The 27,370-nt window shown below is 34.2% G+C and overlaps 1 protein-coding gene across 1 annotated transcript in view; it reads left to right on the top strand.

Annotated features, from left to right (window-relative positions):
• The window catches only part of SNTG1 (syntrophin gamma 1), a gene marked incomplete at both ends in the record, with an annotated part of 148,441 nt that overhangs the window by 111,192 nt on the left and 9,879 nt on the right, over window positions 1-27,370 (top strand). Inside the window, 3 exons of the mRNA XM_080339988.1 lie at window positions 8,229-8,381; window positions 13,701-13,793; window positions 26,636-26,746. Of these exons, the coding sequence (XP_080196114.1) occupies window positions 8,229-8,381; window positions 13,701-13,793; window positions 26,636-26,746 (357 nt within the window). The remainder of the gene's footprint in view (window positions 1-8,228; window positions 8,382-13,700; window positions 13,794-26,635; window positions 26,747-27,370) is intronic.

Genomic DNA, 27,370 nt, shown 5'->3' with positions numbered 1-27,370 from the left:
TGACATGGAGTATTAATCTTCATCATAATCTGGTTTTCTATAGCAGGTACTATAGGACTTAACCATGGTTTCACTAAATATAAAAGCAAGTAAAACCAATAAAAAACAGCTTCCCATTACTACTATTACATTGAATCTCTTCATAAGGTTTTGTTCAGCTTTTATGACACCATCATAAATGTCTCCATTTTAGCAGTGTGTCTTTCTAGACACATTTGTACAAGTCCCATGGATATTAGTGAAGGAAACTTACTCTGGTGCTTTGCAATCACCTTCAATACACCTTGCCTTCTATAGCAGCTCATGCTACTCTCATTATAAACTTGTTTTCTTTGAAGAATGATTTAAATGGCAAAAGGTCAAGCTGACAGGGTTTGAAGCAATTACATTCTTGGAGACTGATAGCTCAGGAAACCTAATTAAAATGAAGAAACCTGGGCTTTGCTACCAAAGACTGTTCCTTCTTCGGCACTTCCCATTCTTCCATGGCAGAGGCTGAGTTCATGCCATCCTTTTCAGGAGATTTGAGAAGATGTCATTCTTTGTTTCTTCTTCAGGAGAGACATTCACATGTCATCAAGCAGAGATAAATCCAGGAAGACAGTATTGCCTGTTTGCAGGGCAGTATCATCAGTCAGTCTCTTAAGTGAGTTTAGTTCCATATTCTCATCTAAACTCAAATTGTTCAATCTACACATTTGCTAGGAGTAAATATCATAGAACATTCCCAGATGGTGGAACGTCATCATCTATAGTCTTAATTTATATATTAGAACGATCATTACTATGTGTTTTGAGCCAAATGGACCATCTAGCACACTCCCAAACAATTCTTGGCATAGCTTGAGAGTTATCATGAGTGAAGGAGCATTTCTAATTAGCTGTTCCATGTGAGTACTGTGTTTTACAGGGTATAAAGCTTCATAGTATGGATGTGATCTGGTCCTTGCCAGTGGGCTATAGTGTCAACAAACAGTCCCATACATGCCTAATTTTTAGTATATATACAGCTTCTGTGGCTAATATTCACTTGAAGTAGAAGGGCTTGCAAGTGGTTCATGTTAACCTTTGTACAAATGTGCCCAGGAGTGAGAAGGAGTGCTTTAGAACTAATGTTTCCAAAGAATATTTCCTGCTATACTGTTCAGGCTGTTGGACATCCTGAGAAGGAGCAGAAGATATATCATCTGCATTCAGGGCTGAGTGTGTTGGTCAAGACTGCCACAACACCTTTGTAGAGCCAGAGGGAACATGGGTCTTGGGTCATGTCTTCTTTATCAAAGTGAATTACTAAATAATATCACAACACTTTTAATCAAAATGTATCTGCATTACATTGCTTTCTTGGATTTGAATGAGACATTTCAGAAACTTTTTCCATATTTAGACTTATAATCATTACAAAACTGGGATACAACTTATAATCATTAGAAACTAGGATGCAACTAGGATACAAATGTTAAGTTTGTCTTTTTAAATGGAATTGTAGTTTGCCTCAGCTAGAGAGATTTATCTAAGTTTCGCTTCATGACAGAAACATTACAGAGCAGAATAGGAGCTGCCGGATCCTACTGAACACACATTAATATTTCAGTGTTTTAATATGTGAGAATACAACCACTTCTGGTGACAGTGAAAATATGAAAACACTAAATAAATATTAATGTCTACACCCAGCAAAGGATTTCACTGATTTAATCATCAGAAAGGGAGTATAGTCCAACCATATTAAATAAAGCTCAGAACTCAGCTGCTGCTGTGGCCAATGTTTTCTTCATAGTTGCCTGCCTGTGTGGAGTGTGCTTTCTCCTTTGGTATCCATTCCAAAGGCTCTGATTCTTCTCATGAATGATACAGGGAACTGGGATGCCTTTTTCAGTTTTTACAGTTCTCTCAGCCTCAAAGCACCCAAGAATCAGGATCTTCTGCATCTTAATCAGAGATGTCAGAGAGCATTTATAGAGATGCAAATAACCTAAGACCTGGGCAGGGAGGAGTGGTAAATACATAAATTGATAAGTAGATGTTTTATTAAAATATCAATAGATCTGTTGATTATGGTGTGGAAGTACTTTAACAGAGAGAAAATATAAGTCACTGAGGAACTGTTTTAACCTAAAAAGAAACAGGTAAAAAGAAAGAGTGAGTAAAAATCAAAGTCGGGCAAGTTTGAATTAGGAAAGATTTAGAAACTATAAAAGTTCTGATGATTAATCATTGGAAGGAACTGGTAAGAGAAATTGATAGCTTTTAAACTGCTTTCTTTTTTTTTTTTTTTTTTACCAGAAGTTTCATTCAAAGTGATGGTAGTGGGACAGTGACATTAGCATGTGCATGAAAATCTGTGATCCATGTTCAGCAATTTGTCAGGCAAGATAATCTAATGATACCACTTCAGACATTAAAATGGATCTATGAGTAATTTTCAACAGAATTGGTGGTAGAGCTTGCCATGAATAAATATTTCTAATTTATTCTGGAAGAAGTTTGTTTCACCTTATCCTCTATTTTGAAGGATAGAGCCCTATCAACAGCCAGCTAATTCCAATGTTAAGATTGATCAAATCTTCAGTACTTCAGAAAACTAAACACTTATATCACTAGCTTTGGAAATGGGCAAATGGCCTTGTCCTGTGTGGTACTTCAAAGCTCGTTGAGCTGTATGTGTCTTTTTGGTATCTTTTATGTTTGTGTATTTTCAGTGTGTGTGCATGTGTGTGTAAATGTGTATACTTTAATAAGATTTAGGTATGCTTAATAAATTGGCAAATAACTTAAATATTTAAGAATTTTTTCCACATGGGGGTAGAAAAAAAGTTTGCTAAAATTTTCAGGTAAAGTATGAAGAATGATATAAAGATTGCAGTTCTCTGCAAGCAAGTTTGCCTTGTTTGTTTGAGTTACTAATGTGCTTCAGGTTCATCCAAACATATTTTAGTTGTGAGAAAATGTTTTCTGTAGCTCAGTCACCTGCCTTCTGTCTTCAATGTGTCATGCAAAAATATTTGGAGATTTGCAATAAAAAGCACGCATTATTCAGCATAAAACAGAAAACATATTCAGGTGACAGATCAGCTCTGAAATGAAATGTGATAATTGCAAAAGGCAGTCTATGCCAGCAATGTCAGGTTGGCTAATCATTGATGTTTATAGCTGGTACCATTCACATCAGTGCGGCTATAATTTTCTTACTATATTAATCAGGACTAACTTGATGTCTCAGAAGACTTGTGTTTCCTTCCTTATTGAGTTCTTAGTGTGTGTAAAACCCTCTAATGCACTTATGCTAATTTTCTCACTTAAATTTCCTGTAATTTTGTTCTACTTTTCTGAGAAGTCAAGTATGGGAAAAGGATGATATAAAAAGCAGAGGAAAAGGCTGAAAGTGTTTATTTATTAAGATATTTTTAAATTAATGCAAATAGACACATAAACTTATAAAGTGGCAGTTTATAACATATTTGAGGTGTATCATTAACATAGTTTGCTCAATGGCTGAGACATGCATCGTGATTTGATTCCACTAAAGCACTTCACATGTGTTCAAAACTGGAGGCATAAGTAATGGATCCCTTTTATTAACATGTTAATACTACATCTAGGGAAAATTAGATTTTCAGCCAGGGTTAATCCAGATGCCACTTCATGGAAAAAGTGTTAAACTGTTGAGTGTTCTGTTCTAAACTATTGAAGTAATTTTCAGTCTTTGGTTTGCCTCCTGTTCTAAATTTAAGACTATTTTAATGTTTTCAAAGAAAAAAGGATCTGTTCCCGCTGTAACTAGAGTTACAGTTGTCTTATAGGATAAGAAACATAGAAAAAGTCATAAATTATCTTCATGTGCACTAGCATTAAGACCATCATTAAGTTGGCTTCCGTTACACAATAAACTTCTCAGGTACCAGAATCATTCAGTACTGAAACAGATCTCCTGACAAGGCCATGGAATTTCCATCACTAGATCCTTATAACATAAGCCAGTGTGCAGCTACCCCTACCTTGCATAGAGACATGCACTAGATGACCACACCTTATCCATATTTTCTATTAATATGATTCGGTGTATGATGTCAGTTCATTTCTTTTCAACATGTACCTAGTGATACAATCATTAATCTATTGTGTGTTAATTTGGATAAATTTAATGTGCACTGAGTCTCAAAGATGTTAATGTTCCTGTAACTGTACAGCACATGCAAGAGTCTTTTTTGAAAGAAGAAGCAGTGTTGTTAGATACCTGACAACTACCACTGTATGAAGGCTTGATAACATTTTATTTGATTCAGAAGAGGAAGGGCAAATAATATTTGAAATGTAAAATTATTAAGTAAGGCTTTTTCTATTTCCATTTAAAGAGTTTTGTTTTTGTTTTTGGTTTTTTTTTTCTTAATTAAAAAAATTACAACTTTTTCTAGATATTTTTATGCAATATTAGGGTAGCATAAACTGCCGTCTCTTGGGGAAAAAATAAGTAAATTGTGTTGGGCTGTGACTGCCAACCTCAGAATCTGATCCTGCTTCATGGAAAAAATAACAAGATGAACACACAGAGGAAGAGAAGAAGAATAACAGATACAGAAAATACATGTTTAAATGACTCTTGCAACCTGTTGGTTAAAGGCATCAGCTTTCCTTTCTTCTAAGAAATTTCTTTTTACTGCCTTTCTAGTTATAAGTCTCACAGCAAAGCCAGTTCAACTTTTAATGTAAGGCCAAAAGAATGATGAAAAAGAACAGAAGTAAGGTGTGAAATATAAATAATGAATGAGGATACTCTGGAAAGTTTTTTTTCATATGACATTAAAATAAACATATTTCTGAGTGGAGATCTTTACAAAATAGGCACAATTATGGCACTGACTCAGGAGAAACCTTTGTTTGAACTCTTGCTCTGATTCAAAGAAGAGTGTTTTAGACTGCATCATCTTTTAATCAACCAGAATAGGATATTAATTTTCCTATCTGGCAGAATACAAAAGTAATTCAAGCTTAGTGCTGTACCTAATAGGTTACAGGAAATGAGCATTTCTATTTCTCTCAAGCAATCAGACAGATCTGTCTAATGGAAATTTAATTGAAACTAAAATTTATCCTGTTATTATAAATAATTTTCCCCTTGAGAAAACATATTTTCATAAACCTTGAACAGTGAAAAATATTCTGTTCAGTTTTAGTTCAGCTGGAATTCTGTGTTTACTTCAATGCATATATATATATATATACACATGCAATGTCAACATTTTTCTTAGAGCTTTTAACATTAAAATTCAGAAGGGTGTAAATAAGATATATACAAACATGTGCATGCCTGCATGTTTTGGGTGGGGTTTTTTTTGTTGTTTTGTTTTGTTCTTTTTGTGGTTTGTTTTTTTGTTTGTTTTCGGTTTTGGTTTTTGGTTTTTTTTTTACGTGATTAATGAAGATATGTTGGAGAAGCAGGATTTTTCTTTTCACTCTGAGTGAATCTGTTCCCTGCTGCCTGTAAATTGTATTAGAACTATCTCCATAGCAACTAATGGTGATGCTCAAGAGAAGTGTTCCCAAAGTTTCAGATAAAGAAGTGGAACGTTGGAATCGCTTAGAAAGAAGGATGCATGTTTATGTAGATGTAGCTGATACAGTGAAAGGAGACATAAACAGTAAAGTAATCAGGGCACAAGTATAAAGGTGTGATGTAATTAGTTCTTAAAGTTGCCTTGGAGTTATTGCACTCTTGATTTGATGAGAAAATGTTTTTTATCTTCAGAGAATTTAGGTGCTGAGTTTGAATATAGATTAGGATATGGCAGATTTCTATTTGCAGGACTGTCTAAACTAGTCAAAAAAGAAAACATGTTTTCTTTGCTTTCTTATCTGTGTATTATTACAAATTATTATAATTAATATAATGAACATGAATATTTATTTCAACAACTGAAATAAAATTATGTCAAAAGTCAAGGTCTATTTTATCTGTTTAGGTATACAAATCTGATTAGGATGGTTTTGAACATCTTACATGAATTGTTGTTCATGTCAAAAACTGCTTGCCAATGTCATTAATATTTACAGTTCAATTGCCAAATTACTCACTATATTACATATATCTTTACAGGTAAACCAGACTTCCAGATAGTTCTTGAGCATTTCCTGGGTAAAAATCATGCCATGAGCATGAAACTATTAGACCTAGTTTTGGTTTTTATTGCATAGAACTTTGTAGAATAGGACAACTTGACTCTCACTGACCGTAGTAAAAGTTGAGGGTATCTTCCACTTCAGCAGATGTAAATAACAGCCAAAGTATCAGTATTTACTATGTTCAACATTAAAAAAAAAACAAAAAAAAAAAAAAAACCCAAACAAACAAAAAATCTCAAAACCAAAAAACATATATATATATATATACACATATATATAGAAGTAATCAAAAAGGAACAGTGGTGTTTCTGGAGAGGGCAGTCTTTCAAAAGAGAAGAGATTACCTTTGCAGAAGAAAAGGCGATGTCACTACTTAGTGATAAAGCAACATTCCGTCTTAATTTGAAAGGACCTGCCTAATGAACCATGCTTGGTTCCCTTAGACAAATTTAATACTCTCACTTAACATGGACATCGTTATTAATTAGGCAAGCAGGAGTCATACTGCTGCAAGTTTTATGGCTGTTCCTCTTCAGAGAATCTATTAATTCATATTGAGAGCATCAGGGGCAAATGGTACAGCTAATCCTTAACAGTATAAAAGAGTTCTTTAAAAATCAACATAAAATTAGCTCATGTCCATCATTGACTAATAAGCGATTATAAAAATACAGGGTCATAGCAGATTCTTAAATGAGTAGAATGACATTTTACATTTTAGCTGAAGTAACCATTTGGTAAAAGTTAATTAATGAAGATTCCTGCTTAGTCCAGACCTGTTTTTTTATACTCCTGACAAGTTTACCTTCAATTTGCAGAGTCTTTTGGGCAATTCTCAATTGGATTCCTAAGAAAAAGTTTTGCTTTAAATTTCCATCTTTTCAAGGGCTTTTGGATTGCTATCGTTTAGCTTGCCCTGCATATTGTTCCCTATACTTTTCCATCTTACAAATGGAAACATGGTTAGATCTATATACTTGGAATACAGATTTCACTTTTTAAAACCTGAGAACAAATGAAAGACTAAAGAAAGATCTTGAAGCAAAAAGGAGCAGAAGCAGTACTAAAGGGGGCCTTGCACCAAAGTATTTTTACAAGTAGAATGTAATACCACTAAGCAGGAAAATAATACCTCATATGACTGTCCTCTGCTATGGGGTAGCACTGTAAAAATTGCACCCAGCTACATTTACTCAAATTTCCAGATGTATTTGCAAGGACAGCTGGTGAGCTGGTAACTGCTGCTTTGCCATAGCAGGGACAAAATTAATTAAAATGGTTTCTGCAAGAGTATTTTTTTGCAAAGTTGAATTGCATGCAAGACTTTTAGCATAAAGCATACTGTATTGAAAAAAAAAAAAATTGAAAACATTTTAGGGATGGACTTCCTGATTAACTTGGTTATTCTTTGATTTAGTGCCAAGTACAAATGCTAGAAATCATTACATATTATATATTTAAAACCTGATATCCATTGTGTGGTGTTGTGTGAAGCCAAAAGTAACCTTCTCCTTCAGGTCTAAACACAGCAACCTAACCACTGGCAGCCACTGTAATCTCTACTGGAAGTATGCAGCTATAGACAAATTTGATGTTGTATTTTCTAAGCCACCAGAAATATGAACTTGTTATGTCTAGCCTCTGTAGGGAAGATAGGACAGATGGACTTATAATACAGCTTAAATAAATCTCTTGCTTCCTTTGGCTAGCCTTCCAGAATAGGGTAGGTGAGTCAAATAGGTGAGAGAAACTGATCTTTGTGTTCCTCTCATGTGAAAAGAAAGTGGACACCTATTATAGCATTTATTGAAATAAAAAGTTTATTGCTGATAACATTTTTGAGAAGTGATTTGTTAAAATATTGGAAGTTATGCCAGATATGCTATGTTGTTCCGTACCATTCTGAACATAGGTTTTCTGTTTAAAATTCATTGAAAGTCAATGTTTAGACCAAAACCCTAATTTTCAGTTCCTCAGCTCTCAGCAGTTACTACGGGTTTATGTTGTTAAAAATGCCATTTTAAAATGCTAGTTTTGAGGCATAAATGTTTGCAATTAAAAATATTAATTGATGTATGCCAGATTATATAACTTCAGGTTTTCATCAGGACAGTGATCTACTGGACCGGCGGAAACATTGCTTCAGTGTCCAGTCTGAATCTGGAGAAGACCTTTACTTTTCTGTGGAACTAGAGTCTGACCTAACACTATGGGAAAAAGCCTTCCAAACAGCAACTTTTTTAGAAGTTGAACGGATACAGGTGAGAACAATTACCTTGATGATTACTTTTTGATATATTAACGGATCAGGACTATATGAAATATTGATACAATTTAAGAAATTTTCTGACCTTCTGCAGCTTTAGTTGATGTTGCCATGAGTTGTTCTGTATACGCATGTATAAAAGTCATATTAGCATATTAGCCTGTGCAAGTATTGGCTAATGCTCACTTTTCCCATACTCAGCTTCTGCATTCTCCTGGGAACACAAGCTCTGACAGTTTTTTCTTTAGACAGACTGTGAGTTAGGTATATATTAGGCCTCTTCTGACCTGTAAACCAATACATGCAGATGGAATTAGTATGCACTAATCATGATCCATTTTACAAAAAACACACTGCTGTAAGTTTTAATGCATACTACCTTTGTTGGAAGAGTAGAAGTAGAAAAAGGTTCAACTTTTAAGTTCATGCACTCTGATACCTTTTACAGGAGCTATTCTTATCTCTTGAACCCTGATGGTAATACTGAAAAATGCAAGTGTAGTTTTTCTGTATAAAAATTGCAAAATACATATCCTCTCCTACTAAATAGTTGAAGAGGCTTTGTCTTTCTCATATAACTGGCAGCTGCATTGTTTCTTGAAGTAATACTATGCTGTAAGTAAAAGAATATATGGCATTTTTCTTGAATAACTTTTAGCCCAGAAGCCACTTCATATTTGTTCTTCTCTAATATTGATTAATTCCTAGTTCTCTGGAGTTTTAGAATTACGTTTATTCCAAACTACTTCCATGTTTCCCAAAAATCACTTCCTTAATAAACTTGACCTTTCTACCTTCCTTTTTGTTCTAGTGATGTTCAGAGTAGCAGTTATGAACTCAAATTAATGGTTTCCTGAGACTGATTGATTTTAGCAAATTTATGAAAGTGGACAAACAGGTTTCTTTTGATAGATTATTGTGAAATTCACATTTATGATTTAACCATTTTTTCTCTATTTTCTTGCCTCTCTATATCTCAGTTTGTGAAAAAAAAAAAAAGAATAATTTTTAATATAACTGGTCTTGGCATCCTCATTTTTCTTTCATCAGTCTGTTACTGCTTTCATCCACCAGTTTGCACATTCAGATAAAATCTGAATTGACTAAGTGTTGGCATAATTTGTCTCCAGTGAGTTCTTTCATTTTTCTGCGAGATAAAAGGGTGACAAGTTCAATATCAAAATATCAGCTCTACATTTTTACTAAAATTTTGTTTTATGCAATCATATTCACAAGAATATTCACATTTCATGTGACTTATAACACAGTTGTGTGCAGGTTTGTCTTGCTATTAAATTGTGTAATTTTGAAAATATAACTGCAGTTTAAAACTGCCATTTTAAATTATTCAAATGTGTTGTGTAGTGTTACATAATCATACAAATAATACCAGTACCAGCATTAACCTCTGTGGAAGGTTATTCAGGGCTCTATTCTGATGTGATTCTAAAGAATATATCACAAATTAAAATATTCTAAGCACCTCACTATAAATATGTAATGAATTCTGTTTAAGCCTAATTCATAGCTTCTTCCAAAGATACATATAAAACATGAATTAGGCAGGTTTTTTTTTTTTGTTTGTTTGTTTGTTTTGTTTGTTTTGAGGTTTTTTTTTGTTTGTTTTTTGTTTGTTTTTTGTTTTTCCTAGGGCTGGAATATGTTAGAGAAGAGACAATCAAGCTGATAGTAGTTCAGCGATCATATGTATTACTGTTTGTAGTGGTGTCATTATGGTGTGTTACGTTCACACTTTAGTTACTTTTCTTTAGAATGGTAAGATGCTAATCCATTTTCATAATTAACTATTAAAAAAAAGAATAACATGTACAGTTGAAATGGAGATATTTTTCCTTACCATCTCACAGTATTGTTGTAGTAAAAATCTGAAATGACAATAGCTTGCATAATGATGTGCAATTATATATGATTGTCAGGTTCCCTCTGTGTTCCTGCTACTTCATGCTAAATTTTTCACTGCTTCTGTTGTGACTTTTTTTTTGTGCTGTCCTTCTTGTTTGTATTGTAGCTGCTTGTTCCCTAGTCTAAGGGCCATTGTGTAAGCTGCTTTGTGTTACAGTACTTTAACTTTTGTCTCCATTGAAGTTGAATCTGAGTTTGAAAGTCTTAGTTAAATCTTGGACTTGTAGTCTTATTTCCCTTAGATTCAGAGATAGCTTACACTAGATTTACAATGTATCGTTCTTTCTATAATTTAAACCACATGTATTGAGGGAGTAGAGTCTGAGGAATATAATACCTTGGGTTGTTTCCTTTGGCCCCTGCCTAACAAGCTGAATTATTCATAAACCAAATTCAAGATTCTGTATTCTGTGAGAACGTGAAATGAGTGCTGAAATATCTTCTGCTTCTTTTGGGAATGGGGTTATTCAGTTTTCACATGGTTTTCATGAGCTATATTTGAGAAATCAGCAACTGAAGCTAAACATCCACAGTATATATTATTAACAGTCACCTTTAATGATTTAAAGTGTTAAATGTGTAAGAAATTTTAAATTATCAAGTCTCCTGGGGAGAATGTATACAATTTTGTTTTCTCCAAATGCCTGAATTAAAAGATGAATTAAAGACCATAAAGATGATAAAAATCTTAACAGAGTTTATGACTGTCTGAAAGCTCATATTCCTACTCTGCCCTGTGACCAGTCATATGCAAGTGCATACAACACATGCAGAAAGCAAGGGACACTCTTCCCCAAAGAAACAAAAATGTTAATAAAAGAGATCCTTCTGTTATTTTCACATTTTGTTCTTCAGTTGATTGTTTTGAACATTAATGAATGTATTGTCTGAGGGCATAGGCTAGTCTTCAATGTAAGTAAAGAATCTGCTGCTTTGCTGATGGTTTGTACCTTACAATGCAGTTTCTTCCTGTTGGTACCCACATTGAGCTGAACCAGATTGTATTTCTCCACAAACTGCACCACCTTGCAGAAAGAGCTTTCAGTCTAGGAAGCAGATTGCTTTTACAGTGCAGCATAGAACCAAGGCTGAACCTCCTTCTCATAGATCTTAACTTCTCATTTAGGCCCAGGCGCAGAGCTGTGCTTAGGCAATACTGTTCTAGAGGTAGCTGTGCCAGCTCGGTGTGGTGCTGCATGGTGCATTGTAGGTTGATCTCTGGTGTTGAGGTGGGAGGTCAGATGAATTATATAGCAATACATATTTTAAATTTGAGATACTGTCTCCTTGTCAAATTTTAATTCTCAGTAAAGGCTCTATGTCTGTTCTAGATATATTGGAGCTCTAGAAATAAAAATGTAGTTTACATCTTGTAGGAAATTAGCAAGATAATTCTACAAAACCATACAGTTTTTGCTTTGCAGGCAAAAACTGAACATTTTTGCATATGTAAATTCATTAAGTCATTGTGAAATATATTACTTTACACTCTTTTCCTCTACTAATGAGATGTTGCCAAAGGCAGTATTGTCTCCTTTTCTAACAACACCGATTTACGATCAAAGTTTACATATTCATAGTAGTTTTATGGTGTAGCTGCTCCAAAAATAAGCCACTTTTATTTGCTAGTATAAACACAAATACCATATGACTGCAAGACCACACAGCTGAATCACTGATTTTGTAATTAAAAATTGCAAGGTTTATGAATTAAGATTTTATACATGTAGTGAAGTACATAAAGTTCTTTCAGTGTTGGAAGCTGCAAAAATAGACCAGTCACTGTTTTCCACCTCAACAGCAACAGTAGGAAACCTTTCATTTACTGACAGACATTTATAGTTTTTGAACACCTTTTGTGGATCACACAATAACATATGATTTACCGTTACTGAGCAATAATGCAAAATCATTGTGTAAGGTATGTGTCATGGATTGTTTTTACTTCTGAGCTATAGATGACCATGCTTTGTCTATAGACCAGCTTAAATGCTAGACTTGTGCCCCACTGATTACTATCGGAAAATGTTCTTCAGCTTCAGTGATGGATATCACTGTATTTGAAACCTGGATTGTAGAACTCCAAGGTGTGCACACAAAGATTATCCAACAACTGTTTGTATGTAATTGAGACTTAATTGGTCAATGAAAGCAGTTCACACAAATATTCCCATTCCAGAAAATACATCTATATTGAAGTGTGAGAGACTAAAACTTGAAATGATCAAAGAAACTATGTAGCTATGAACTTTTCAATTTTCCTGCATTACAATGTCTGTTAATGAGCTTTTCAGCTTCCCATGTCCTGGGTAAGACCATTAAGAATCCAAAAAGCCCACCCAAAGAATGTATAAGTAAAGGCATCTGATTAATCTTTGATAATCAAATGCTAAAAGTAATAATACATACTTTTGTAACATTGATAACTTAGTAACTTACATTGTGTCCATTTTACAATTTATATTTTAGTTCTTTGGTGAATTACAGATCTTTGTTCTCATTTGGTATACCTAGTGCCTATAGAAACATTTTAAGAATATATATTTCATTTAATATGGAGGGTATAATTTCTATAAAATAAGAATGTTTTCTTTAAAGAACTTAGATCAGATTTGGAAATGTTTTAACTTTTTAATATATCTTGTGATGAAAAAGACAAGTTTATCATTTTGTATCTGAAGTTAGCCTTCAGACACAGCATTTTTTTTTAACCTGAAAATGACATTAATAGATGTCTCACAGCATGTATTGAAGTATGATGTTATGGAAATATATAGACGCATAGATTTAAAAAATCATAGAATTAGAACGTCTTTCAAGATTTCAACATTTCTTATAGAAAACTTTGAGAAGTATTGGTCCACTAGCTGAAGAAAAAACCTATTTCATATGATTGTATCACTTGCTAAATGGTATGAAATACTACCTTTTTTGCTGAGATTTAGAACAACACAAAACTGCAGTAAACAGCATACCAAAGGGATATTTTACAGATGCATTTATTTTTTTCTAAAAAGCTAAATGAACATATTAATGTTAGATGGTGTTACAGGGTTCCAAAACAAATACAGGAGTCTGAAAATAATGAAACCTCCCTTGTAGCAGTTGTCATTGGTAAACCACTGGGGCAATTCTGATTCTGATTTATTTCTTCTCTAACAGAAGCAAAGCCTCTTTTTACAATACTTAGAAAACTTCATCACTGATATACATCCTTTGATTTGAAATACGCTGGCAATCAGTTGGCCCTTTTACATACAAATGACTTATTTCTGATAATAATTTTGAGATATAAACATTAGAATAAAGACAGAAATACTGGTCCTGGAAAGAAGTTGAAAAAATGTGTTCTGCGATAACTACCTTATCTGATTATTTTTTTTTTTTACAGTGCAAGACATATGCTTGTGTTTTGGAGAGTCATCTTATGGGACTTACCATTGACTTTAGCATGGGCTTTGTCTGTTTTGATGCTGCCACAAAGGTAAAGTTCTAAGACTTGTTGTCATCATTTTATTATTATTCCTCTTTATTTCTTATATTTTGTGATAAGTAGTACATCCTTAAAATGTACGTATTTTCACCAGAGATCATCTCATGTCAAATCTCTCCTGCTTTAGTTTAAACTCAGAAATTATTTCTAAATGGTGTGAAAAGTTGTATTCTGTGATGTGCTTGTTATTGCCAAGTCAATACCAACATCAATCTGGAACAGGCATCAGGTCTTCATTCTTTAATTTCACATGGAAGGCCAGAGTGACTCAGTTTGATGTTTCTTTTGCTAGCACATCTTTGCTTTTGAGAGGAAACAGTCTTCTTGGTTTCAGACTGATCTGTGAGCTTTGACAAGAACTTGACTTTTTTCTTCTCCTGTTTCATGGGTAGGAGTGTGTATTATTACAGCAATTCCTAGTCTGTTTTAGATATTTTTGTTCAAGTGTCTGTAAAAAGGTAAATCAGCAATAGTCTGTATGTCTTATGTTTTTCCCATCAGCGTTAAAAAAGCTCCGTGCACTTGATTAAGTAGTTTGGTATGTCAACTGCATCAATTTCCAGATTATATTAATGCAGGTCCAAATCTCAGTAAAATCATTGAGTGCCTATGCATGTTTGCATTTGCACTAATTGCTAAGAAGTACTAAAATGTAAGCAGGTGTGAGAGTCGGTCTGAAAATGGAGCAGTATTTGCCGCAGGCTTTATTGCTACTACTTGACACTGCTGTTATGGAAGAACATGAAATAATTTTTCAGACTTGCACTTCTCTTCAGCATCTGTTTTCCTTTGAGATGCTATAGGTGACGGTTGCCACCAGCAATTGCTGAAAATGCCTTTTTCTCTCCAGAATATACCCCTATCCTCTGTCTTAAGTCAACCCTTCCCATCACATTACTCTACTAATCAGAACCCTTTTATACTTCCTACTTCATTCCACTGGTTTTTTTTTTGCACAAAGTGTGGTGAATATGAAGTCCAAATACTTGTGTATACATATTTCTTTTTATTAAGCAAATGTTCTTGTATAATTCATCAGTGAAATAAATTATTGTCAACTTAGGATGTATGACACAAAATATCAGTTAAACAGAATTAAAATGCAGTGGCTCAGAAAAAAATGTGTAGGCTTCCCCCCACCCTCCAATAATAATCTAGCAATCCTTTTTTATAAAGGTGATTTGCATCTCCTTCAAAGCTCTTGCATATCTCTTATTCTCAAAAGACTTCAGACTCCCTCAAAGCCATTTTCTGCAGTACAAGCACACACTGAATTTCACGTAGGAAAGTACAAGCACAACTGCCTTCATACACATTTCATTGGCTGAAGCATATAGTACTCTTTTGGTGTGTCCACAGAACATGTATAGCAGATTTCCAGATATAGAAAAAAAGCTCTAGTAGAGATATAACTTCACTGTCTTACTTTCTCAAACTAGTCACTATGCCTTTCCACTTGTACAAAATTTCTGGAGACCTCATCTTGGTGAACAATATTACTTATAAAAGAGATTCTTCTTTGTCCTCACAAATAGGTGGGCTTTTTTTTTTTTCTTTCATAGCAAAGAGCAGAAAAATATTTCAAGTATTACAATTGACTACTGAAGCACTAAGGCCATTGTTAACAGTGCAAGCAGATTTGCACTCAGTTCTTCTCTTCCTGCAGCCCCATGTTCCTCATCAAGTCACAGTGGTAGTACTAAAAATACATGAACAAGTGCAGCAAAAAAATAACATCTAATTTCCATTTCAAGCCAGAAGAATCCTGACTGGATAGAACCATAGAATCATAGAATAATTTGAGTTGGAAGTGACCTTCAGAAGTCATATAGTCCAACCCCCCTGCAGTGATCAGGGACATCTTCAACTAGATCAGGTTGCTCAGAGCCCTGTCCCACCTGGCCTTGAATGTTTCCAGGGATGGCGCATCAGCCATAGAGTAGGTGGGGAACCTACTCAAACCAAAACCATACTGCACAACCCAAATAGCAGAAGATCCACAATGCAAGACAAATAGAGTGAAGTTTGATGATCTGATGACAACCAGAAGAAAACCAAGGAGTTTTCCATATTCCATATCCCCTAAGTTTGAGAAGGCACATAAAGCACTGTCAGAATGCAAAGCAATTTTGCTTTTTCCTCTCTCCTTCATCTGTGAAGCCATGGAAACTTGGAATTAATTTATTCCTTCTGGGTTGGCATCTAGCCTCAGCATCCAAAAAGTTCTGAAACGTTAAGCCAAGCATTAACCACAGCTGAGTGTCTGGGGATCTCGAGGGTCTGATGAAAGAGGATAGGTTTACAGAAGCTGAAAGAGGTTTTATCAATGTGTGAAAGGGTTGCAGAGGTGTGAAGCAATTTCCTTCAGGAAAGGAAGGGCTTCATAGGCATTATGTGAACAGAACAGCCAAGTGTAGATCTTCTCATGAACTGGAAGACATTTTTATTGCAGTGAATAGACTGTAGTTGTTACTAGAGAACGTTTAGAATATTTTGTAACATCTGCAACTGACATACTGTGCTGCTCTTCTTCCTTCTCTCCTGCCAGCCTTGCACTGGGTAGCAGCCCACAAAAGATTTATCAGACTCAAAGCAGCCTTAGAAATCTGTTGGTCAGTACTCTCATTCACTGCACTTACATACAGGTTGGAAGGAGGAGCAGGGGGCTGCTGCTAATCTGTCAATTCTATCACCAACCCCCTGCTGTGTGACTCTGATCCTCAAAGCTACTGACACCACCCCGGAGCTGCATGCTGTGGCAGAAGTTATTCCCCCTGAGCAAATAAATACTCTTTCCCATTTTTCAGTGTTACACTTATCTCCTGGTTTCCCTTGCACCTGCTCCACATCCACTGTCCATGTTTTTTCTGTGTTTCTTGCACTTTCAGTCTTCATTTTAGACTGATAAAATAAATTTTGCCTGCATGCTTGCTGATTTTTTTCTTTTAAAAGTGAGTTTTATTGTCCTGAATGGAGAAAGGGACATGCTGATAAAGCTCAGGAGTCTGTATGGGAAGAATGCTGAAGGCTTAAGGATTTGTTTCCATTTTCTTTGATACAGAAAAACAGGCAAGCAGGGAGTACATTTTAAGATAAAGGCACTGTGTTAAAAATGCCTGATCTATTAGATGGCATGCATACCAGAGATATGCACATACTAATCCATTCATTAGCCATGGAGAAGCTGTATACTGGAAATTTGAGAAAATAAATGAATAGCAATAACTGAAACTATAAAACCCATTGTAAACATAATACGAAGTATGAAGATGTCAAGACCTTCTTTTTTTCACCTCACTTACAAATCAGACATCCACAAATGGGGTTTTTAAAGCATAAAAGAAGAAGATAAAAGAAACAGTACTATATAATGCCATGTAGTACATTGCCAATGACAGCTATAGTTTAAATTGTCAAAACACACTTTAATGGATACCTTAATGGATACCTAAATAGGAAAACCATTACCTATTCTCCATCATTTTACGTAAAGATAAAGGTCACCATTCTTTGAGCCAAAAATTCATTCAAATTTCTTAATTATGACAATGGCAGATGTAGGTTGTATCTAGGCTGGTAATATTCTTCAACAATATTACTATATTCACATAAACTGAAACATAAACTAGAAGTGTTTAACCACAAAAAATGAAAAATATTATTTCTCCACCTAATGAAGGAGTTTGTATGAATCAAGAGTTCAAAATCTGAGGAAACAATAAAAAATGGAAATCAGTTTATAGGACAAGGATAACACAAATAAAATTTAAGTTAAATTACCTATATCTTATGAATATTTACACATACATTTGTGCATTAAGACTTTACAGAAGTCCTAGAAACTGTCACATGAATTAACAAACTCAGTATTAAACCCTATTTAAAATGTCATATCATTCATTAAAAATATTTAAATATAATTCTTTATAAATTTTAAGAATTTTTATGATCAGTATTTCAAAAATCTTTCAAAGTCATTGTAGTACAGAAGTTTTGTTCAGTCATGGATTTCATCATTCACAAAATGTACCTACCAACAGAGCATGTTAACAAGTTTGCTGACAATAGCAGTTATGCCTGTTTCACTATGTAAAATGTAGTTCCAACAACTCTGCCCTGAGCAGGGACACCTTTCACTAGGTCAGATGGCTCAAAGTCTCATCTAACCTGGCTTTTAACACTTCAAGGGGTGGGGCAAAGTCTCTGGGCAGCCTGTTCAAGTGCTTCAACACCCTCATCATAAAGAATTTCTTTTTTTATATCTAATCTAAGTCTTCTAATCTAGGTCTTCAGTAAATTTTCAAGTGATATCTATTTTATACTTAACACAGTGCTCATGGTATTAGAAGTTTTCTTTCTTAATCATTACTGAACTGACTGTGAGCTATTTTCAGTAATGAATGATCACTGATAAACTGAAATAAAGCCAAGTTCTTCAACTCATTATTTTAACAGTTGTTCAGCTATTCCCATATTCAAGTTATTTAAGCAATCAAACAATATTTAAATTGTTTTTTCCCTCTTACTTTTCAAGTTAATCGGCTTTTTTCCGACATGCCTGACAAATTGCAGTCAAAATGTGACAAATGTTCTAAAACCCAAACTCACTACGAGTGCTTGTAAATGACTTTATAGAGGGTAATGACTCCCATTATGCTTATGGTTTCCAGTCAAAAGCTGTACACCTCTGTGTGGCTTGTTTCCTTGTTTACTGTCATTTAATGTTTATATAACACACAACCATGTACATTGAAATTGTAAGTCAAAATTAGTAGCTAAAAGCTGTCATCTGTGCTAAATGTATTTCAAGTCAAACATATCGTATTTCGATAAAAACATTGTTTCTGTGTCTGCACAGACCTATGATAAATGCCAGTATACAAAGTATTAAACCAAGTTCTTCAGAACAAATATGTGCTGTGATGTGATTATAACTGTACTGACATAAATCATAGCTGTTTCTGCTGCATATCCCCGGCTTTCTCTTACTCATTTTCTGATGGATAACTCTTACAGCCAACAGCAGTTCGTAATTTAGAGCATTTGGTATGTTGCTTTGTAATAAACCATTGTGACTTCCTGAAAGGAGAATGAACAGTTTTTAAGACTGCCTAGTTACAGCTGCTTCCTCCAACATTTCAGAAAATATTTCTTAGATCAGCTGAACAGTTTTTAAACTACCAAATGTAATTACAGACAGACAATAATTCCTTTCCCTACACATTAAAAGGTAGCAACATGTATACTTGTGTTCTTGTTCTTCTGTAGCACTTTCTGGAGCCAAAGCTCCAGTGCAAAGTGTTTTGTTTTGTTTTGTTTTGTTTTTAATTAATGATGTATAGTTTCAAAGAGAACTGCAACATATAGGCCAATGACTAGTTTCTATCATGTAGTTCTTCATTTGCGTACATGGAAATTTAAATCTGATCATTGGTGAGTGTCCCCATAGCATCTCTTCCACTGGAGACTTCTTCAAAAAATGTCCACCAACTTTAAAGCAATTTCATTTGCATTGTTTGAAATACAAGATGTCTGTACATCTTTATATTGACCTTCCCTCTTGCTTGCTTGCTTGTGTTCTCCTAAAAGTGAATTTAATTAATCTTTGAGAATACTTTTCTCTTGGCTGCCTAATTTTTTTACAGATTCTGTTGAGTTAGCCCTTCCACTACAATGTGTCTTATTATACAGCCTCTACTCCAGACATAATTTTTCTTTTGAGAGGTTTCAGATTCTAAATGTTGTTTTGTTTTGATTTAATTATGAAAATTCTAAAAATATGCAAAAATTTCTGTTGCAGTGTTAGAAGTTACAAACCAAATTTTACCCTAGGTCATTTTTGTAGCATTGTGTATCAGTGTCTACTGGGGAAAACATTTTTCCTAAATCCTGTACAATTATACCACAGCAACTCAGTGTTCAGGGCCAGGATGGATGGGGCTTCAAGCCACCTGGTCTAGTGGAAGGTGTCTCTGCCCATGGCAAAAGAGTTGGAACTAGATGTTCTGTAAGGTCTTTTGCAACCTAAATCATTCTATGATTCTATGGTTTCTCTAACATTTGCTATTATATAGACATCAGTGTTTTAATGAGCAAATATAACTCTTCTGTGGATGATTTATGTTAGTATGGACATATACAGATATCATGGTAAGCATTTACAAATAAGTTTTTGTGGCCAGTGTAGCCACCTTAAGAATTAAGGATGGAGACTGATAGATTAAGAAGCATAACAATATGTGTGCAGAAGCTCTTCTATCTACTATTCTGAAAGTGATCCAATGTATAAAAGTATTTATTCAAGTGGCATTCACTAACTTATTTTTAACATGATTCTAACAAAACAAACAAACAAACAAACAAACAAAAACAAAAAAAAAACCATTCAAGTGTAGATGTGTATGGATGTATACACATGGACATATGTATGTTATATATGATTCTGTTTATACTGACATATTCATTAAAATTATTTTCTATAATGCATATTTGCATCATAACTTGTATGAATAATATATGTATAGATATGTGTGAGTGTACATTGCAATATACCTAACTGTACAAAGTGCTATGTCAGTACTCCATCAAATTTACTGCTCCTTAAAGCAGCAGTCAAAAATATGTATTTGCCAGAAGAGAAAACAATCATCCCTTATAGGACTGAAAATAAGGTGCTGTTGAATTATATGATGATTCTAGAACAAGGCAACAAAACCCTCCATAATGGCCCATAAGGTGCATATCAACAAAGCTCAATGTACCTATCACCTGTTCTCTCATGGACAACTTGCACATTTCATCAAAAAAGAGAATACATTGTAAACAAGAAATAGGATTACAATATATTTAATTTGTTTTTAATACTGAAAGGCTACTAAATGACACAGAATGGAATTGCTCTTAATTTGTTTAGGAACAAACTCCATGTTTTCTAGGGATAAATGCACTGAGGTCTGTCTCTTCGTGCAACATGTCATCTTCAAGCATAGTGAAATAAAACAGCATGTAAAAAAACCCCTGATATCCAAAGTTCACTAATAGGGAAGGTAGAAGGAAACCAGACTCACTTTGGGTTGGAGATCTAATAATGTAACTTTTGTGAACATATAGTTATTCTTTGCTTAGAATTTGAAATGCTGAACAAATAACTACTATAACTTTAATATAAGCCATCAAGCGTAGTTTGTACAGTCTTATGTAGTGTGGCTAGAAACAACCAAATGTTAGTAGGTTATCCATCAGTACTAAGCAAATAAACTGTAGTCTTTTAACAGTTGATGTAACTTCAGTAATGGACAAGAAGAGTTATTTTATTCAGGGCTGACTTTCTTGCTTTTTTGCTTTCTCATTTTTGTTCTGTATCTTCTGTGTCCTCTCCTGTCTTTCTTTTTACAGTTATAAAGCTACAACAGTTGACAAAGGAAATTGTCTTGGACTATAATTCTGTTGTAGTAAGACACTCTCCAGAGACCAGTAACACGGTAGAACTGAGCATGAACAAGATCTTAATCCTGCTTAGTTCCCTGTTGCTACTATCAGTATGGATAAAGCGTCACTTTGAAAGAATGCAATCCTTCTCAATTAGGTGTGAGTCAAACAACCAAATTAAGGTGTATCCCAGGTGCCCAAAGACCCAATTACCTCAAGTCTTGAAAATAAGGACTTACAAGGCATCTGCTCTTAATTTAGTTTGACTTGTAGGAGTGTCACTTGTTAGTCAGATGACAACATTAGCTCCATAGGTGTCAGTTGAAATTTAGCATAATTCTGTAATATATATGGTAAAAAGATGCCTTAAAAAGCTAAATGGAAGAATTATTTTATCATTCAGAGTATCAAGAATAAAGGAGGTTGTGTTGGAAAAGTACAACTACATCTTTTTGAAGAGGCAGTGGAAAACACAATAAAGTGCTTCCTTGAAACTAATATTTGAAAAGTGACCTCTGACATTCTTCCCTTAACAAAGATGGTTTCTTTATTTACTCCACCATTTACAGGTGGTCTGAGATGTAGTTGTCTAATCATTATAAAACAATGACAGGCTCTGAGCTTTTTTTCCAAGCATCCTACTAAAAGCCCAATTTCTTTTACTATTATGTAGTAAAACCTATATTATTCATGTCAATTGAAAGTATAAAGAAAACCTATATTTAGTGATGTGCACTGGCAAGTAAAATGGTGCCATTGCAGTATGTGGTGCAAACACTATTTCACAAATTCATTAAGCATAAATGGTCTTTTTACAACAACAGAATTGATCCACAGTGCATAATATAGAAGAAGCAAGACTGTTTAGTAACGAATTGAAGATAGCTCATCACTGAAGCCATAGGACACAAATAAATTATTTTCTGGTAGGAGACTCTCAAATTGACAAAATACAGCTTTTCTTTCCTAATGTCAATGCAAAATGCCCAGTATATCCTTGCTAAATCATATAGCTATCACAGACCCTTGGATTAGTCACAGTCATATTTCTATGCATATTCCTTAGCATATGGTAAGACCCAAAACAAAACAAAACCTTAACCTATGCTCTCAGTCATACCCTAAACTAAGATAATTATGATGCATTGCCACTTTTCTGAAAGCATTATCTAGATGGGAAGTGATCTTGTTTTCATTGCACTATCAGAAAAAATATTTCATCAACATTGTATGTAGTTTAGTCTAGTATTCTGAAATAACAGAAGTGAATAGTACACTGACATATGATATAATTTTGAGAATACTCTCTAAGGTCCTTTGCAGAATATTTCTTCTAGATTTAGCACTAGTGCTAAGAATAGAAACAATATAACTTTCTTAATTTGTGTTACTGTGAGGAACATCAGCAAAGTATTACAGGTACTGAAGTCAGTAGCTTTTCTTCCATGTGACATTTATGTATTGCATTTACATCTCATCTATAAAATAAAATATGCAAGCAGAGAGCATTCGTGGGTAATTATAGCAAATTAACACTAGCAGAAGATAATAGTCAGTAATTTGGTTACAAAGACTAGAACAAATGAGTCCCAGATGATTACTTATAAATAAAATATTTCTCATTAAAAAGTTTTAGTGGAGAATCTTGGTCCCACATATGTCAAAGGAAAAAAAATCCTATTAATTTGAGTGAAGCCAGGATTTCATTTTTTGATGACTTCTTATTGCAATAATATAATATATTCTCAAGAGAAGTCTTAAATCTAATTTGTTGACTTGTCTGCACTGTTTATTTGTTTGCATTACATTCTGGTATTCTTTAAAGTTAACTTTATTAAATGTTATAAAATGTAAAACACAGCCTAAGTGATCTATGAATAATAATTGAGAAAAGAATATATATCTTATTGTTTGTTCTCAATGTTATGCATTGTACATATAGTAATTATGTCAGGTTTTCCTTGACCACACCAGATGTAAGCAAATTATGAAGCCAGTGGTAGTTTCAGTATATGCTATTAACTTGGTCACCAGTTTCTAAATTGTACTGCTTGCTGTTATTCACAAGTTCTGTCTCTACTCATGGATTGAGAGTTCCCTTTTAAAGATAATAGGTACTGCATACTGAGTTCTCACCTTGGTCTTCCATCAAGGCATGATAAGGTTGTGTGCCTTGACTTGAGAAGCATATCAGGATCCTTGGGAGTAGCTGATTCCAGCATCTACCACAGAATCTTTTTGAATTTGTTTGCAATTTGCACTTTAAAAGGAATTGCTACCTGGTCCATCTGTCAAATCTAATTTAGGACAAACAAAAATTTACTGCTTCCTAAAAATGCTGCATATAATGCTGTAAAATATTCTCAGTGATTCTGGTTATACACAGTTACTAAGGATTATATAAGAAAACACTTCAACAGAACAGGCTGGTTTTATTAACTAAAAGAAACCCTATAAGAATGTATAATAGGGTGCTGAGCTCACTAAGACTGCACCTTCGAAACAGTACTTCTGCAACAAACAATTCATAAAAACTGGTAAGAGAATAAGTTATACAACACACATTTAGGTTTTTGGTAATTTGTTGAAAAGCCAACATGTTTTACAAATGTACTTATTGTTTAAAAGTAAATCTATATTTGTGCAAAATCATCAACTTATGTTAACTCCCTGGGGCAAGGATTCAACAAATGGTTCTGAGGAACTGTCATGTTCAAAAACATGGAAAAATGATTCACTTGGCTTTGGCAATGGTATAGACCAGTGACCCAAAGGGTGCCTGTTCCTAGTGCAGGAGAATTAGCCTTTAAAATTAGAATTCAGAACAGTCACCACAGCAAGCACTGTGGCCATGAAGTCAGCCCATAGGAACATGGAAGATAATATGTGAAATTCTCTGATGTGTCTATATAATTGCTGCAACTACACATCTCTATGAAACTGGGTGCTTACGTGAATAGGTCTTGCTTGTTCTTTCTGCTTTGGCACTATGAGCTCTGGTTCCTGTTCACTGCATATGCATTTTACAGTAATGAACATTAAAAGAAAAAACAACAACAACCCCCCCTAAAAAACAAAACAAAACAAAACAAAACAAAAAAACCCCCACAAAACAAAAACAAAAAAATAAAAGCAACACCCAGAACATAGGAAACCACAATGTCCTGCTGGAAGAAGTGCAGTCTTGTTGGGATTAGTCTCAAGAAGGATGTCATCCCCTCCACACTATAGACCTGAATTGCAATCAACTTAAGTAAGAGTCATTGCTAAACAGGGCTCTCCAAAAGTGACGTTATGCATAAACTGAAGTGTGTTCTTGAATCATGTCAGTGGTGTGGTGTGACTGTCATTCTCTTTCCTCTGAGTGGGAATGAAAAGAGTGGCAAAGCTGCATGGAAAATGCCGAAGTACTGCAATTCTGTACATTCTCCATCTTCACTCACACATAATCTGATTGGGAATAAGGCCAGGTATTGTGGGATTTTGCCTGCCCATCTAAGAGTCCTTGTTACTACTGTACCTCTCTCCTGGCCTCCCCATACATCATCAGAGAAGAGAAAGATGATAGCTCATTTTTTTGATTGTTTTTCTCCTGAGATAAAGAGACCATCAATGCCCTTTACATCTCTCATCTAGGAAATGACATGCTTAAATAGATTTCCTGTTCCTCTAGAAAAGCAATTGTCTTGATCTTCTGACAAGATTACTTGAGTTACATAGGTCTATAAAAAGAGGAGTTTAAAATATAGGTAGGAAGCTTGGCCACCTATGTGCTATACTGGTTTGTTTTGTTTTGTTTTGTTTTAACTCACTATCTACAGGACATAAGTAAACATCATTGATCAAACAAGGTGAAAGGAATAGTACACACTGAGAGATGAGAAAAGCTACTCTATTTTCTGTAGCACAGATTGGTGGGCTCAGGGAGACAGCATTTGGAACAAATATGATATAGTTTCACACAAATTGCCAAATCCCTATAGTTTACCTGAAACAGAATGTCCTTACCTCTGTTTACGGTAGATAGGAACTCACCTTTCACATCCACAAAGAGAATTAAAGTGGTGCTGAGGTTAGGGTTTTTTTACCTGGAAGAATCAAATATATAGAGAATTTGGGGGGAAATAATTTTAATGCTTACTTTGTCTACTATACACAGTTAAAATACTTTCCTTTTGGTTCTTTTTCCTCTTCAAGTTACTAACACAAACACAGCTAACTTTATTTAGCTTGATGCAGGTTAAAGATTTTTGCCAGCTTATTAACATGAAGATATCAACACATCCTGAAGCAAAGGGATCTGCATAGATTTAAGACAGTTAAAAATTTGACCTCCCTCGTGTTCTGTTTAATTTCAAGTAGATACTAAATCATTCACAGATATAGACAAAGGGCACAGATAGAAGTGTTGTCCTGTGCCACTGAGAGATAGTCATTTACAAATCCTTAGACAAAAGAAATTGAATGGCATTTCTTTCCATAAGTTCCTGTATTGTCCAGTGCATGTGAAATTAATGTCTTCTCAAAGTAACAACACAATGTGATTGATGACGGCATTATAATTATGTAAAATACTACTGAAATCACAATGAAAAATATTAGTGCTTCAAAATATGGAAAGGGGAAGATGTCGTTAAGTGAGGCTAAAAAGACTTAAAACAAAAAAAAAGTAGTTCTTTTCCAACTTTAAGCAAAGTAGTATGAAATGTATTTTTTCTACATAAGTCACCATTAGATATATATAAAAAGTATTAGAAGATCTTTTTCTAACCAACTGTACATTTTAATTGCATGTTTATTCTGTAGAGCAATCTGTCTTTTTTTTTCAACAAAACACAATGTAGTTCATAATATAATTACATGAGTGGCCACTGATATGCTTAGAATTAATGATCTGCTCAAATTCCTTATGAGAGCTCTCATAAGTAAACTCAAAATCACTGCTCATTACAGGGTGTCCTTTTGTTATTTTATAATTTAAAAATATATATTTGTTTTTAATTTGATATGCTCATTATGTTAATACAACTAATTTTTTAATGTGGAAAGAAAAAGAGAGGACTTCTAAAACAGATTTCCACTTCAGATGGAGTAGGAAATCCATGGGTTGTCAGAGAAAAAAAATCTTTACTTTTTGGCATGACATTGAATTTACTAATCCTACCTTTTTCCTAATTGGGATTAAATATAGATAAAGGAATTCCAGAGTAAATTTCACAAATGTCATCTGACAGATCTGAATCAGACACTGCCAAAGTATAATAAATCCATATGATCAAAGGAACATCAGACCACATGACACTAAATTGATTTAATTAAATACAATTTTCAATTATATCTACACTGGCTTGCTTGTGTATGTTTTTTGATGTGTTTTTGTTTTGTTTTGTTTACTTTTCCTCTAGGCTGTACTTTGGAGGTACAAGTTTTCCCAGCTCAAAGGTTCTTCAGATGATGGGAAGAGCAAAATAAAATTTTTGTTCCAAAACCAAGATACTAAACAAATTGAAGCAAAGGTAAAAACAACACATTGTTGGGGGGGGGGGGGGGGGGGGGGGGTGCGCTTTTTGCGGGGGGGTTGAGTCATGTGTTTTTTGGTTGGTTGGTTGGTTGGTTTGGTTTGGTGGTGGTTTTTTGTGTGTGTGTTTTGTTTGTTTGTTTGTTTTGGTTTTTTGTTTGTTTGTTTGTGGTTTTTTTATAAAGGCAATGTACATTAAAAGCAGTTATCAAAGCAGCTAGAGGAATGGAGGAGTAAATTAAACTAAATTACTTAGAAATATCACATTGATGTACAAAGCCAAAGAATGCAAAGAAAACCAAAGAAATTTCAAGAAAAGGAAAGGGAGTCAACTGCTTGGATTTTTGCTAGCTTAAAGTATTTTGCAAGGTGTAATTACATTCAGAAATAATAATTAAAAAATAACTGGCCACATATGTTTTTAGGCATGTTTGTCAGTTCTCCTCTCCTCTTCATCATTTTTATAAAGCTGGCTGAGAGTTTGAATGCCTTGTTTTTCACTTTATGTGAAGAAATTGTGCAAAATATGTCATTAAGTCAACCTGGAGACAAATCCCAGCAAACGTCTAAAATATGTTCTTATTTCTCATAGCAAAAGTGTGTATTAAACATATATTCTCTT

Source organism: Nesoenas mayeri, assembly GCF_963082525.1.
Source record: "Nesoenas mayeri genome assembly, chromosome: 2".
Taxonomy (NCBI): Eukaryota; Metazoa; Chordata; class Aves; order Columbiformes; family Columbidae; genus Nesoenas; species Nesoenas mayeri.
Note: the sequence above shows the minus strand (reverse complement) of the source record. Positions and strands in the feature narration are given on the sequence as shown.